This window comes from Barbus barbus, assembly GCF_936440315.1.
Source record: "Barbus barbus genome assembly, chromosome: 8".
Classification (NCBI taxonomy): Eukaryota; Metazoa; Chordata; class Actinopteri; order Cypriniformes; family Cyprinidae; genus Barbus; species Barbus barbus.
Genome location: NC_136736.1, coordinates 5367967 through 5384627, shown reverse-complemented (window position 1 = coordinate 5384627; position 16661 = coordinate 5367967). Strand labels below are relative to the sequence as shown.

The following is a 16661-nucleotide window of genomic DNA, read 5'->3' as shown; positions in this document are numbered from 1 at the left end:
GTTTTTATACAATCTCCCTCATGACTTTGCCCTCATTCAAATGCTTAAGATTGAATTAGCTGTTTTGGCTTGCCTTCAGAAGCACGTTTGCTAACGTCAAACCTGCCTGCAAAAAAATCAAGTTTTCCCTAAGGGAACAACTACTTCATTGAGAGTCTAGCGCTCTTATACTTCTAAACACGCAAACATTCTTTGACTTAAGCCCAGCTAACGATGCAAATATGCCGTTAATTATTTTGCACACAATCGTAACTTTTGCAAAAGCTAGCTTCGATGCTACAGGGACGGCGCTGGAAATAGAAGATCGTGGGAGAGGGGTAAACATTACAAGATTAAACGCAAGATGCAACATCTTTTTTAGTGCCGTTTGTGTTGTTGCAGCAAAATCGGAATTAGTAGCAGCACGAGGTGTTAATAGTAATAGCGTGAACTGTGTCTTGGTGGATGACTCCTCGGTTCTGGAGAAGCTGAGCGAGAGATTACCGGCTGTAATACGTACCATGTCTAACTGAAGTAGATGGATTTGTGTCTCTTAATGCTGAGTGCATGGGATCATGTAATTAAGCATAGAACGCCACCTTTTATTCATCATTGCTTTGATTAGTAATGCAGAATGACTTTGCAAGGAAGATCTGGCGTGTAGCACCAAATGTGGCATTTTAGAGGATTACTTAAACCTTACTGTGAAACTGCGTGTGACGTCCGTTCACATTAGTAATTAAGTTTGTATTTATTTATTTTCAAGTTTCATTGTATTTATTTATTTTAAAATTTAATTGTATTATGTAATTATGGATATATTATTTATTTTGTTAATTTATTATTTTATTTTATTCTACCATTATTTAGCAACAAGTTGCAATTCCATTTGTTGCTAATAGGGTTCTGAAAATATTCAGCAATGAAACATTAAATTGAACAAGCATTTCTATTTCAAATAAATGCTGTTCTTTTGAACTATATTTCCATTAAAGGATTGTACCACAGTTTACGCAAAAAAAATTATAAAAAAAATTATAAAAAAAATAAAAAATAAGCAGCACAACTGTTTTCAACATTAATGATACAAAGTTTCTTGACCACCAAATATGCAAAAATAAATAAATAAACATAATCCGCACGATTGAACAGTAGTGGATCACAGTTTCTACAAAAATGTTAATTAGCAAAAAATGGTTTCTGAATGATCATCATGTGACACCGAAGACTGAAGTTATGATGGTGAAAATTCAGCTTTACAATCACAAGAATAAATTGCATTTTTAAAATATATTAAACCAGAAAACATTTATTTTGAGTGTAATAATATTTGACAAAACTACACGTTTTGTACTTTACTTTTGATCATATAAATGCAGCCATGGTGAGTATAGAAGACTTATTAAAAATCAAAATTTTTAACTGTTCATATCAGGGCCTATATGAATTTTATTAAAGTGATTTACATTTGAATTTACATTTATGAGGTAACCATTTTGTAAAAGCAATAAGGAACTGGAAGCTGTGCAGTATTTTGAACATATTCATGAATTAAGTATTGGCTGCGTGGTCGCTGCGTGCCGTGCTTAACAAAGGCCTTTACCTGCGTCTATAGTCACAATATATGATGGCCTCTTGTACCTCAAGGATCATGATGTAAGCATGAGCAACCGTAGTATACATGTGCATGCGCTCCATCAGCTCTGTGTGTAATCCTCTCTCAAAATCCGTATGTCCCTGCGTGACTGCGAGGCGCGTGTGTGTTCATGTGCACCTTTACCTCAGTTTACGTCAGTTGTTTCAGTGCTGTTATAGCTGTATTTCTCAGCTCACTGCTCATCCAGATGGCGAATATCTTTAACCGGATTCCCGCCTGTCACCTCACTGTGTCTAACCTCTCTCTTCATGTCTCGCATGAATGCCTCCTGACGGAGCCTCCCAGGCGTTCTGAACTTCCCTTAATGTGGAAAACACAATTGCAGTGCCAAGCCAAGAGGCCGTTTAGCTCCTCAGAATATTCATGAGCACTAATAGTTTTGTCTTTGTATTTGTTTTACATAGTAATAGCAGAATAGTTCATGGGGGCATTTTAGCTGGTAAAAAGATTGGAATAATTAAGATTTGTTAAGTATAGTCTCATATGCTCACCGAGGCAGAGATTATTTGATCAAATATACAGTAAAAGAGTAGTATTATAACATTTGTATATTTATTATTATTATTTAAAAAAAATGTTTTATATTGTAATATTAAACTGTATTTTATTTCTGTGATAGTAGAGCTGAATTTTCAGCATCATTACTCCAGTCTTCAGTGTCACATGATTATTCAGAAATCATTCTAATTTTATGCCCAATATTTTTTTTATCATTAATAATGTTTCTTATTATTATAAATGATGAAACATTTTTTTTGCTGCTCTTTTTTTCAGGATTCTTTGATGAATAGAAAGTTCAGGAAAACAGTATAAATGTATTTAATGCCACTTTTGATAAATTGAATACATCATTACTGAGTAGAATATGATTTGATTGATTGATTGAGTGATTGAGCGATTGAAAATACATCTTCAAAGTTCATGGTTCTCCAGTACCAAATCAGCACATTAGACTGAAGGGTCATGTGATGTTAAAAATGCTGCTGAAAATTAAGCTTTGCCATCATAGAAATTACATTTTACAATATATTAACAGTTATTTTATTTTCATTAAAAAAAAAATACAGCCTTGGTTAGCACAAGGCTTTTTGTATGTTTCACCTGTAATGTATTATTGTGAATTATGCAAATATTTGCATAGTGGATAAATATACACGCATAGCACTTTTTCGAAAACATTAAGATTGTATTTTGCAGTTCCTTTTATTTACACTACTGCACAGAAATAACGCATTTTTACCTTTAAATTACTATTAAATTGTTTTTTTTCTGCTTCAGGAATAAGCCAAGGTTTGTGCACAAATAAACATCTGTTAATGAAGAAACAATTATCAGCAGTAGTAAAAACAGCTATTTCTTTTCATATTCTACTTCTGTGTTTTCCTGTGGTTACCTCATTTGCTTTGGAGGGCATGACGCTGTGCCAGACAGGATTCTGGAGGACTGAGCCTTTGATAAAGTGCCCATAATAACCGGATCAATTCATTAATTTCCATGGGCGGACTGGCTCATTGGGCAGATAATACCACCCCGTCAACTGCTGCCCCACAGCGATGCACAGATGCTCTCTGATCTTACCTGACGCCGTCTGAACCAGGTGTGATATGATGGTCAAAGCAAACTCAAAAATTAAAAATTAAAATGCCACCTCATCTCTGGAGGTTAGTGTTTTTTGAATACTTTTCTCACAACCTTTCAGCTGTCTACATCATTTTCAACAGCATACTTACACTTGCATAATAAATCAATTAATTATTCCCTGTAAAGCATATCTTTGTATTGAGTGATCACATGCTGGCTAGAAAGACCGAAATAAATGACAACTTACATAAGGCTATTTTTATACTGTGGCATTTCAACCTAGAATAAACAACTTAAAATAATAATTTGAATAATAAATGAATGACTAAAAAGTCATTTTTATCTCATCTCTTCTTTTAATATTACTTTCTTCATTTACTGTACACTTATTTTACATTTATCTATTCAGCAGAAACTTGCAATAAGGAACCTTACAACTACACCTATATTGATTATTATTCACACAAACACTTTTTACCATCCCCCCATTAATTACATTTATACTTGCTATTTTTTTTTTTAAATGTCTTCATTTGTAATGTTAAAATTGAAGAATACTTCTAAAGTTGTATTTTATTTTGAATGCAATTTAGGAAGATATCAAAATAAACAGTTCTATTTTTAATATCCAGTGTTCACAAATATTAATAATTACTGAAACAAATGTAATGCTTGCTGTTAGTTAATGTTAGATAATGCATCAACTAGCATTAACTTATATGACCTTATTGTAATGTGTTATTGATTTTGAGAGCACTTGGTTACCATTTCAGAGCATGCTTGAGATGAAATATAAGAGTTGAATTTAGCACAGAATGCTGTTAAAATGCAGTACATAATTTGACATGGAAAAGACATTTGCTAGAATTATAAATATAGGTTGTCAGACACTGTAAACTTCAACTTTATTTGACTTCAAGTTTACTTTCATAGTCCACAAGGATGAACTGAACTGTCTAGTTGAAGAATCAGCCTTAATGAATGCAGCCATATACTTCTGAACGCTTGCAAACAGTTTTGGCAAACTTGAGTGAAGGTTTAGAGAAGTGTACATTACAGTTAGGAGCCTGCGTGTCAAAGATAACCCCAACCCCAAACAACACTGATGCATGATTTGCATATATTTCACCATGCTACCTTCTGCCTATGTCTCAGGATCATGATCGCTGAATGTGCTTATAGCTCGATAGGGAAATAAAGAAAGAAAGGATTAGCGCAGCTATTGCCATCGCAAGTGATCTCCACAGGACGCCAGATGATTTAGAGTGCTGTATAAAAATGCATCAGGAATGTATAGTTAACGTAATTAGCCAGTATAAAAGTGAATTATGAAAATGGCCAGACGCAGGAACAATAACACTTGGTTGCTCATTTCCATAATTCCATAACCTACTCATTCTGATTCATTCTCCTCCTCCTCTGTAGGGCAGGTCAACACTTCATTTGGGGAAGATGAAAATTCTCGACAGTATTTAAGAGGAGTTTATATACATGTGAACACTTGTCTGATCATGTTTAATAGGTTAATTAAATGGTTTGTCTGAGCCTCTAGTAGAATTTTGGTACTTGGACTTGGACAGACGAATGCATGTGATGTGTAACTCAACTTTCATTGACCATATTTTATATACCGGTACGAATTTAGTAGAAACTTAGGAGGAATTGATTTAGATTAATAAGCAGAGAAAAAGAAAATGTATAAATGAATTAAAAATCCATTAAAATTGGATTAAAAAGGTTTAATAAGGAAAAGTAAAATATAAATAAAAGGTCACTATTTTATGGTAAAGTTTGTTTTGTAAATAGTGCAATGACTAAATTCAGTAAACTCTGAAGTTCAAAACTGTTTTTATATCAATTTAATCTTTTTAATAAATGGGTAAACATCTGCATTTGCTCTCCCAAAATAAATTGCTGTGCATAAAAACTCTCTAAATTACCTGCATCTTTGAAATTAGCCCAGCTAGTTAATGTTTCTGGATTTAGTCAAACGGAGTCCCTTGAAAATCACACATGAGCAAGCTAAACGTGTCCTCCTGCTGCTAATTTCAGTCTTAAATTGGGCTAATCTTGCCATCTGCCTTGCTAGCATAAACATTTTGTGCTTGACAGATCATTTAAACACTGTAGAGATCTCTAAGATTCTGAACGCCTAGCTTCTGGAGACCAAGCTGCTAGTGTTGGAATTCAGTGAACTGTCCTGGCATTGTGACATTTATTTATTGTTCATTAACACATTTATTTGACCAGCCGTACATTTGTCTGATACCACTAATTTATTTATTTATTAATTACTTTACTGGGCTGTCAGTACACAGAAAATAAAAAACTCATAAGTTACTGCCACCTAGAGGCATTCCATTTTTCTTAAACTTTTATTTGCAATTAGTTATCATTTATAAATAGCAAATGTTAAAAGGCAAAATCCAGCTGAAAAAGTCATAAAACTTACTAACATTCTTATCTAGCCTATCACAGGTTGGTGTAACACACACCATACAAACTTCTATTACTTCCTCCATCTTTCATAGAATGTATATCTGACAAGCTCAACGGCACAATTGCAAGTTTTTGTTGTTGTTTTTTTACTTTCACATGAATGGAAATAACACTCCCTTTTTAGTCAGGAAGCTGATCTGAAATAAAAAGATTTTGAGTGGAATTTCGCCTAGTGACTGATTTAAACACCTTTCTGATTGGCCGCTGCATTCATGCACTCAACTGTGATTGGCTAATGTTGTAAATAAAAACCTTTGACACTGTGGCAATAGACCTAAACTGTAATATGCGTTTATAACACTATACGTTGTATTATATTACCTGGGCATTAAACTACAGCAGAAAGTTTCTAATGTAATGGCTAAAGGAGGCTAAATTTGACATCTTCTTCTCTTCTGAGCAACTTAATCAATCACTATATTTTTTTTCGTCTTTTGTAAAGTTATGGAAATCATCGTCAAATGGGAACATAAATATATATATATATATATATATATATATATATAGAATTTTACCTTCACCACTATTGAAGTTTACCCAACTATAACAACTTGCACTAATGAGATGTCAATTTAACATGCAGCAAAAATTTGAATATTGCACTGAAAAAATAGCTCCAATCAGTTATCTAGATACAAACGATACGGACAAATGTAAACATGCTCTGTTCTGATTGGCTGATTCCGAGTGTAAACAGGGCTTCCATTTGTGAATATAGAATTTATTTCTTCTGTAAGTTCACTTGAGATCACCGACACCTAAACTTCATCAGTTTCATCAGTTTTGTCGCTTATTTCTTTTACAAACCGTTTGTTTCATGTGTCTCTAAAACATACCCAGATGAACTGCTTTCTTATTCCATGACATTAAATGGCGTTTCTTATTTCCTGTCTTTTTCTGGCACAGCTCATCCTCACCCTCTTCCTCCAGCAGTCCATGCCTGATACTCCCTCCTCTCTCCATCACAATTTAATGGGAATGATCCAAGTGTTCAGGGCGTTATGCAAATACGTGCTATAGATTTTCTTTTTCATTATAAGTACATTATTAAAATCAGCTCTCCTCTCCCTGTTCCCCTCACCTCCTATTAGAAGGCCCCAGAGTCTCCCTGTTGGCAGTCACCGACTGTCAGCAGTAGGTCCTTGCTGCAGCTAGTGATTTATTGATGTAAGTGGGAAGCTATGAAGCTGACTTTGTGACAGCTCCGAGCTTTTAAAATTGAGCATGTCATCCGGCTGATGAATGACTACAGGTTGAGCTCACCCAGCGGCACAATATGTCAACGTCCACGCTTATGAGGGACCCAGTGGTCCATAGGCGCTTACATCGACAAGGGATATATACGAGGCTCGCCAATCTGCCCTGTCCCCCATATTTGGACAGATTGTGTTAAATGTGAAAGGCCTGGGACAATTTGAGATTTGATCTGATTAAGAACTGACTTGTTTTGAAAGGTCTAAAATTTTGACAGGAAACTAATACTCCTGTTTGAAGAAGTTTGATGTTTTCCCAATGAAAAAAAAAAGTCAAAGAATTTTGCCCATCAGAAGTATTAATTTAACAGAGCAACACTATCCAAATTACGGTTTCCAATGCAACTTTGATTTTGTCATTTCATTAAGGCTATATAAATATTTTAAAGTTCATTCATTTATAGTCTAGTGTAAGTGAGCATTTGCTGACAGAGTGCCAATCTGTGCATTAAATTGTGACTATTTCTACAGGTTAAGTAACATGTTACGCCAGTAGGTGGCAGCAAGTGACTCAACGAATCATTGATGGTCATTGATTCAATCGATTTGTTCAAAAACGTTGTTTGATTCAAGAATGAAACCAGCAAATATAAATGAGTCATTTGCTAAATTCGAAAATGCAGACTACTCTTACTATTTAGGGAAAGTAGCATGCTAGTATGCAGTTCTGAAATCAGCAACAGAATCATTTACGTATTGTTCAAAACAGAATCATTCAGGAAGTAACGTCACTCGATGTTACTCAGAGATTCACAGCCGTTCTGCTGCTACTCTGGAATTATATCAATCTATCTATCTATCTATCTATCTATCTATCTATCTATCTATCTATCTATCTATCTATCTATCTATCTATCTATCTATCTATCTATCTATCTATCTATCTATCTATCTATCTATCTATCTATCTATCTATCTATCTATCTATCTATCTAATGCAGCTTAGTGTAGGCCTACATTAGCAATTCTGAAATGTTCAAAATGAAGACAAAGCTATTTTGAACACTTTGTAGGTTTCAATCCTTAGTGGAACAATATACAATAAAATTAATATAGCCTAGTGTGACGTAATTTTCCAAATCCGTTTTGGGTTCACTCTATATAGTGACATAAAATCGTGTCCCTCAAGTATTATCTTAGCGAGAAAGCTAAAAAAAAAAATATATTCTATGAAAGTAACTATTAATCTAGCATTTTTCCTTCAAAGAAATGTTCACAGGAACATTAGTTTCTGTATCCTGTCCTCTTTTTTTACTCTTGTCTCCATTAGCCATCAATAATCATAAAGAATCTTAGTTGAAATAGGCCAGCGCTTGACTGGGTCGGTGCCTTCTCGCTGTAGGACTAGAATAACAGCGTTCTATTCCCGGCAGGGGGGCGATCAACAGTGGCATCAATCAGTGTAATAGGAACGCGCCAGGCTTTGCCATTAATTGTGCGGCTGGGCATGCAGAAACACAATTAGAGCAGTGGAAATTAGGCCATGTGTTTAGCAACTTGTAGGGGTCATGCTGGCACTCATATGTCATGTATCCGTCTGGTGGGATGTTTAGAGTCAGTACGGGGTCTTTCTGCACTTCTTTGACAGTGTGTTCAATATGTTTAGCATTATGCTTCTGGTAATGTATGGGAAAACATGACTCTGTGGGTCAAAGGATCAGAGAATACATTCTGTTCTCCTACTTCCCACTCACTTCTACTCATTCCACTAGAAGCTTGGTACTATTTTTGTTGTTAGCATTTTTGTCTGTTTTATTAGGACAGAGAGAGATGGAGGGGACAGGAATTATGGAACATAAGGGCGGAACAGGCTCTGGACATTATTTAAGCTGGAATTTGCATCAGGGCTGTGTTGTGTGTCAGTTTCTCAATGTGAGCAATATTTTAATTATTTTTTTTATTTGTAGTTTTAAATACAATTTTTTAATTTTTTTTGTATTTTTTTCAGTATAAATTGCCACTAATTATACAACATTTTCCAGAAATATTATCTGAGAATGCATTTTTTAGTCAAATTTGTGCTTCTTCACTTTTGGAAAGCACTAGCTGACACAGGCTTTTTAGTATTATTTATATACTTTTTTTAGTTATTTATAAATGTTTTGAATAACTTTTTATTTGTAATATTAATTTTTATTTTCTTATATTTTAGTTTTAGTATATTTTTTATTTATTTGGTATGTGCTTTTAACATTTGTATTATTCTTTTTTTATTATTGTTATTGATGACAATAATAATGTAAGTTCTTGGCAACATTTCTAACTTTCATTTAGGTTAGGTTATTTTTTTTCTTCATCTTAATATTTATATTATTTATATGCTTTTTTTGTTATTAATATTTTGAATTTTATTTGTATATTTTATCATGTCTTTTATATACATTTTTAGTATTTCTTTATTTGGTATGTGCTCTTGTAATTTTATTAGGGTTTGTTTTATAATTATTCCTATTTCTAATTCATTTATTTTTATTTAAGTTTAGGTTTAATTAAGTTTTAATTTTTGTTTATTTCCAGTTAGTGATTTTAGTGTTTAAACTTGGCAACATTTCAAATTTTCATATATTTTTTTTTTCTCATTTAATATGTATATTTTACTGCATTCCAGCTTAATTTCAATTAACACATTTATTGAATCATTTTACTTTATAATTAGCAATAATAACCCTGCTAACTGCTAGGCCTTATTATGTTGCACTTATACTACGGGGCCATTGAATGCTTGAATCTGATTGGCTGACGAACGTTCTAAGGTGTGCAATTATTTTCAGGGAAACGCACGGTGAACGTATTTCCAGGCAGGTCTTGACCGCATTACATGACCATATCACTTCGCCAAATGATTTCTGTTATTTCAAAGGTCTTACAACAGAAAAATAACCAAAACCCACAACGACACTGGCCAAACAAATAAATACAGTAAACAAAAGAATACAAATGACAGATCTTGTCCATGTTTTTGCCACAAAAATACGTTTTATTATGTACGGAAAGCACATAGCCTACTCTCTCTCTCCCGCTCTCAGTCTCTCCCTCACAGACGTACATAAAGTTTGCACACACCTTAACATAAACGCTAATGTAGTTAGCGCTACTATGACGATTTTATCAGTAGCATAGTTTAAGAACTTAAAAACTACATGACTTCTCACTAGCGAGGTAACATCAACGGCGCTGTTTGTGAAGAAAATGAACTTAAAGTCTCACTATAACTAGGGACATTGCTGCCGAAAACAGACTCAATCTCTCTCTCTCTCATAACTTAGTTATTAACTTTATTAACTGCATAAGTCTGCTATCAACGGCTCAAGCCTCTGTTACCGTTTAAAAAGATATTTTGGAATTAGCAACAGAGGCGTTGGAAGAGATGCGGAAGAAATAATCCTACTCACAATAACGATTTAAAGGTGCCATAGAATGGAAAACTGTCTTTACCTTGGCATAGTTGAATAATAAGAGTTCTGTACATGGAAATGACATACAGTGAGCCTCAAACACCATTGTTTCCTCCTTATGTAAATCTCGTGAATAAAAAAGACCACTGAAAAATAGGCGAATCAGAACATAACACCGACTGTTACGTAACAGTCATGATCACTAATAGTTACGCCCCCAACATTTGCATATACCCAGCCCATGTTCTAGGCCAGCCGCCAGCCAAACCATCAGAAGTTCTGCAGGTATTGTGAAGAAATACGAGCAAAGACAACAGCGAAAATGGCAGATCATGGAAATAAATGTTATATTCCAGGCTGTGCAGGGGGTGTGAAGTGCAGGGATATGTTGGTGTCTGTATTCAGTAAGGCACGGAAAACAAATAATGCGTTCTAATAAAATAACACGAGCCACTAAAAGGACATGGTTAGCTCCTTGCTAGCTGTAGCCTGTTACATTACATAAGATTTCACTTACTACATGAGTAAGGAGAGATGCCTGCGGATGATGTCGGATGATTTACAGATCCTGAGCACCACTGACAAGCATCTGATATTGTAAAATGTGTGGTAAGTACTGCCGCTCCATAGTATAAGCGGAATTTGTGCGATTGCGAATCTCGAAACTGAAAGTAAAATGCGATCGTGCATTCCAAAGCAGTTTCAGTTGGCAACCATAGTTGGCAACCATAGTATAAGCGGAATAATTATTATAAGCGGAATAATTGACTCCGGGCCATTGAATTATTAGAAAAATAATGCACACCCGAGGTGTAACGGCCACGACGCTTCACCTCGGGTGTGCATTATTTTTCTATTAATTCAACGGCCCGGAGTCAATTATTCCTTACATATATAGAAGTGAAGAGTCACTTTAGGAATAATAAAATCTAATTAAACTGAACTGACATGTCTGCTCTCTGTATTTGGATTCTTATTGTACTCGAACCTCTTTGAACTCTGTGTATTTCTGGGTTAGATTCAGTGATTGGGGGCAATCTTCTCAGAAACAGTCTTTTCAGATCTCATCAAAAGCTTCTGTCCTGTTATCGAGCATCTGTGCGATGCCTCCAGCTCCTTTCAGTAAACAGCTTGTGATGCTAACTGTCTTTGCTCTGTCTTAATGTAATGTTCAGTGACTTGTCAAGATGTACAATGCAGTCTTCAGATGTTTTTTGACTCTTGTCTGTTCATTTAAAGATTTGAACAACTACATCAGTGTTTCTGTAGAAATGAAGGATGACTACTCCACAGCACATTTGACACTTTTGTCTTTTTTTTTAATGCACAGAGAATTAAATTGTAATATGTCTCAGAATACAGAAAAAAAATAAAAAATAAAATAATAATCCCTGTAGGTTGTCCCTAACTTTTTTGAACAAGGACCCATTTTATAAGTTCATACTTTTTACAAGTGTTATACTGTTCGTGAACCTGCATCTGGCTTTTTGGTTTGGTTCAATGGTTAAATGCTTTATTTGAAATATCTATGGAGGAAATGAATGAGAAACTCAGATGGTAGAAATGTGAGTCTGCTGTTGCGTTAATATAGCTTGCACAATACAGAAAGATTCTCTGGATACCCTAGCTATTTTAGATAGACTTCTGGGGTCCATTTACCCTAGTTTGAGATCTGCCATTCTAACGGCTCTAGAAATCTCTGGAGATTGAAGGTATAGTCTGTTCTTTTCCATGGCTGCTGAATAGAGCACATAGTGGAGCAGAAACTTCTAAATGAATTCCCTCCGGACTTGAATGGACTCATCTCATCCATTAGGATTCCCTTGAGATTCACCTTGCAGCTTCAAGTCCGAATAATTCCATTTAGACACATTTTAATGTGTGTTGTGTTTCACGCACTGCTTGCTCCAGGTAACTGCTGAACCTCGAATGATCTGTGCTTTTAACTTCTGCTAGTTGTCTTCTCTTGTTTCTGTCTGTTGTATGAGAGTTTGAGCCACAATAATGCATAACAGAGATCTGGAAGGATAGTATTATGATAAATAGAATTTGTCTGATTTATTGTCTGAATGCATCTCAAAGAAAATGTACCATTGACTCTGACTTTGTTGTACCAAAACAGATAACTGAGATACATTACAGTAGGAGACATGATTATGATTATTATTAATAGAGTTATTAAAAAAAGTATTTTGCCCAGTTTACAATAACATTTTATTTCTATTTTAAAATATAATTCATATATCTTTTTAAAATATAATTTATTCCCATGAAGCTGAATTTTCAGCAGCCTTTACTCCAGTCTTCAGGTTCACATGATCCTTCAGAAATAGTATATTTTTGAAAATATTGAATCTGATTTTTTATACTTTTTGTGGCATCTGAGATAAAAAAAAATGTATAAGAAGGTATTTATTTAAAATCCTTAGTCACTTTCGATCTATTCAGTATGTCCTTGGTTGATTATATAAATTTCTTTAAAAAACAAACAATTAATGAAAGTCTATTAATGATTTTTCCAAATATTTGGCACATATATGTATATAGTACAGTATATACATACACTGTACGCACACACACACACACACACACGCACACACACACACACATATATAGTGTATATATATATATATATATATATATATATATATATATATATACATATACTCTAATATAATTTTCTCTCTCCTCCACTGTTTGTTTTTTAAAATTATTATTATTATTATTTCTAATTTATTTATTTGTTTAGCTTAAAAATGTTTGAGAAAGTTCTAAAAGTTACTATATATTTTCAAACTACAATACACCTTTTTATAGGAAACTTTTTTTTTTTAAAGCAAACGATCGCTGTGTTTATGTGCAATAAATATGGTTTCCATTTTCCACACTATTAAAAGGGCATTTATTTCCATACAATAGTGTGTTCATGTTCTCTTTAACTCATGACAACTGATTTCAAGACTCTTGAAAGTCTTTTTTTGCTCAGTGCTTTGAAAAGCACAGCTGTATAATGAAATACAAATCACAATGACGAATCAGTTATATTCAAAGAAAAGGGTCTTAACTGAGATGAGAAAAATCTGGCTTTAAATGGTTACATGGCTTTAACTTAACAGAGCGAATGATTGCAGATTTTAATGGCTGCCTGTTTTTAATGGCTGCCTCTGTCATTTTTCTCTCTTTTTTTCAGCTGTATAGTTCATTTGACTTTGGCCGAAAGTGGCAGCTGGTTCACGAGCGAGTGACTCCCAATCGCTTCTACTGGTAGGTGATACTGTCACAATCACACCTCATCTCCATTTCACTAACTTACAATTTTATGGGCGAACAAGGAGAGTTTAGTTGAGTGCTGGTTGACATTGATGCGTGCGTGATATGTGGAACGAGTTTGAGCAATTGAGAAGATGGATACGATTGAAAATTGTGTCCTTTTTTTGCCCGCTCTTATGCTTAGAAAATGCGGAGGATGTTGTTCATGTCGACGTGAGATGAAAACTGCAAAGATATGTGAGCTCTAAGACCTTTGTTGCACAACTCCTCTCCATTCAGTATCAAGACAATAAAAGAAAGGGGGAGAATAAGCATGGCAGAGGAAGATGGAAAGAAAATAGAGGCGTAGAGATGGCTGAGGAGAGTGAAAGAGAAAGAAATTGTACTCCACAGTGCATCTAGACTTTAAAGTCTTTGTTTTACACAAAGAAATGGATGGAACTTTTTGAAAAAAATTAAATAAAAATCTCTTTAAATTGATGCACACCCACATGAGATAAAGACTCCAGTAAGGCTGTGGAATTGAATTGTGATTTTCTGTTTAAAATTGTGATTTTAATCATATTTATACATATTAAATAAATATATACAGTATATGTGACCCTGGACCACAAAACCAGTCTTAAGTCGCTGAGGTATATTTGTAGCAATAGCCAAAAATACACTGTATGGGTCAAAATTATTGATTTTTATTTTATGCCAAAAATCATTAGGATATTAAATAAAGATCAGGAAGTTATTTTGTAAATTTCCTTCAGTAAACATATCAAAACTTAATTTTTGATTAGTAATATGCATTGCTAAGAACTTCATTTGGACAAATTTAAAGGTGATTTTGTCAATATTTTGATTTTTTTTGCACCCTCAGATTCCAGATTCTCAAAAAGTTGTATCTCGGCCAAATATTGTCCCATTATAACAAACCATACTTCTATGAAAAGCTTATTTATTCTGCTTTCAGATTATGTATAAATCTCAATTTCGAAAAATTTACCCTTATGACAGGTTTTGTGGTCCAGGGCCACACACACACATATATATATATATATATATATTACTTGTTTACATATTACTTGTTTTATCTAAGTAACCTCACTTTTATTAGCTGGCTTTATTAAACTATAAAATTACAATACTAATAAATGGATGTATTTATTTCTTCATTTTCAAACTTTAAACTATTGAGCTTTTAATTTAGAGCTTTTATCCTGTCATATTAACTTTAATAAACCTGTCCATGAAGTGGGTTGCCATATCTAGGTAACCCCTATCTTATTGGCTGAGAATGGAACATTTATAGAATGATTTTTGTAAACATGACACAATATAACATTAAGATCGCAAGAGCAGTGTTTATGTGAGAATTAAGCAAATACATTTACATTCTTAGTCAATGCATTCTTACAAAAGTGTACAAACTACACAGGACGTAGCTAAGATTATATGTAACTCAGTGCTAACCACTGAAGGTTGTTATAGACTGTTAGTAAAAAAGCAGAGGTTTTATCAGAAGTTTGTCTTCAGTGTGTGCATGAGTCACATAGAACGGGTACACTGGTACAGCCTACTTGAGCTATAAAAGACACTGTCTAGTTAATGGTAGGGTTGTTTAAGGGCTGGTGCTCCACGTACTCGTGTTTCCAACAGGTGTCATCATTCACATTTCAATTGTACTCCTTAACTGTCACCATCATGCACAAATATACACCTACAAATACATTGGTTTTAGACATGCTTCTGGTTGCTGCTGTAAATTGTACTTTGATTCTTTTCCCATCATGTGGCATTTGGGGAAGTAGCACCTCACAACTCTTTTTTCACTTTGCTGGCTGAAATGGACCTTCAGTAAGACATCTGTTATGGATTTTTTTCGTCTCTGTGGTAAAACTGCTTTCTCCTCGCTCTGGTGTGTCTAATGCAGGTCAGTAAGTGATCTGGACAAGGAGTTAGATCTGGTGCACATGGAGGCTCACACTCCTGATGGCCGTGAGTTGCTTCTTTCTGTCTTTGTATGTATTCTCCAAAACTGTCTAGCAGAGTAGTAGGGAGAAATTTGATTCATAACAGTCACTCATATCTTTTGTCACTGTTCTCCAGGTCATGGACCTAGTCCTTTTTTAATAAACAAAAATGTAATTTAATTTTAATTTATTTTAATTTAATTTGAATATTATTAAAATGTAATATTATATTATAAAAGCAAAAAAAAAAAATCATTCACAAATTCATATTTTTCCTAAATTTGGAGTATTGAGTGAGTCATTTTATTATTCACTCAACAGATTCATTTGATCAGATCCTTTCTCATGTTTCACTCATTCTGATTCATTTGAAAAAAGAAAAAGCCAGCAGATTCTTGCTGATGCCTCACTCATTCTGTTCGTTCTGAAACTACATGTCCCAGTACATTCACAAGTTATATTTTCATGCAGTGTCACTTGTTCAGACTCAAAACACTGACTCAGTGGCTCAGTGAAGAGGTATATTTCTTTAGTTGGCTCGTCCATTCAAAGAAATGCTCCTTCACAGTACATACTAAGGTTATTTCGAATTCACCTTCCTCGCACATCCCATCTACTGATCTATGGTATACTCCTACTTCAGTCCTGATGTTAGAGGAGGAAAAGAGATGAGAAGAGAAAACGTAAGCTTGGGAATGAGGATAAAGCCAGTCCTGAGGGCAGCTAAATAGGATTACCGTAATTATAAACACACCATCTGACAGCAGATTAATACAGGACCTGGACTCTCTCCGCCTTACTTTCTCTCACTGGTTAAATGCATAGTTCTATCATTGTTTACTCACCCTTATTTGAAAAAACAAAAAAAATCAATCTCAATTCTCCATACAACAATACTTCATAGTAACCAAGCTTTCAAAAACCATAATTCTTGTGTTCAGTGGAAAGAAATGGTTGACATAAGGGTGAGCAAATAATGACAGAAGTTTCAGCTGTTTGAATTACCTTTCCATTTAATATTGGATTCATAATTCTGAATCTTCCACCTAATGTTCCTTGAAGCTGA

The 16661-nt window shown here is 34.2% G+C and overlaps 1 protein-coding gene across 1 annotated transcript in view; it reads left to right on the top strand.

Moving 5' to 3' along the window:
• Positions 1-16661, top strand: part of LOC306873764 (VPS10 domain-containing receptor SorCS3-like) — a gene marked incomplete at its 3' end in the record, with an annotated part of 216402 nt that overhangs the window by 157834 nt on the left and 41907 nt on the right. Inside the window, exons 5-7 of the mRNA XM_079423246.1 lie at positions 382-488; positions 13555-13628; positions 15556-15620. Of these exons, the coding sequence (XP_079279372.1) occupies positions 382-488; positions 13555-13628; positions 15556-15620 (246 nt within the window). The remainder of the gene's footprint in view (positions 1-381; positions 489-13554; positions 13629-15555; positions 15621-16661) is intronic.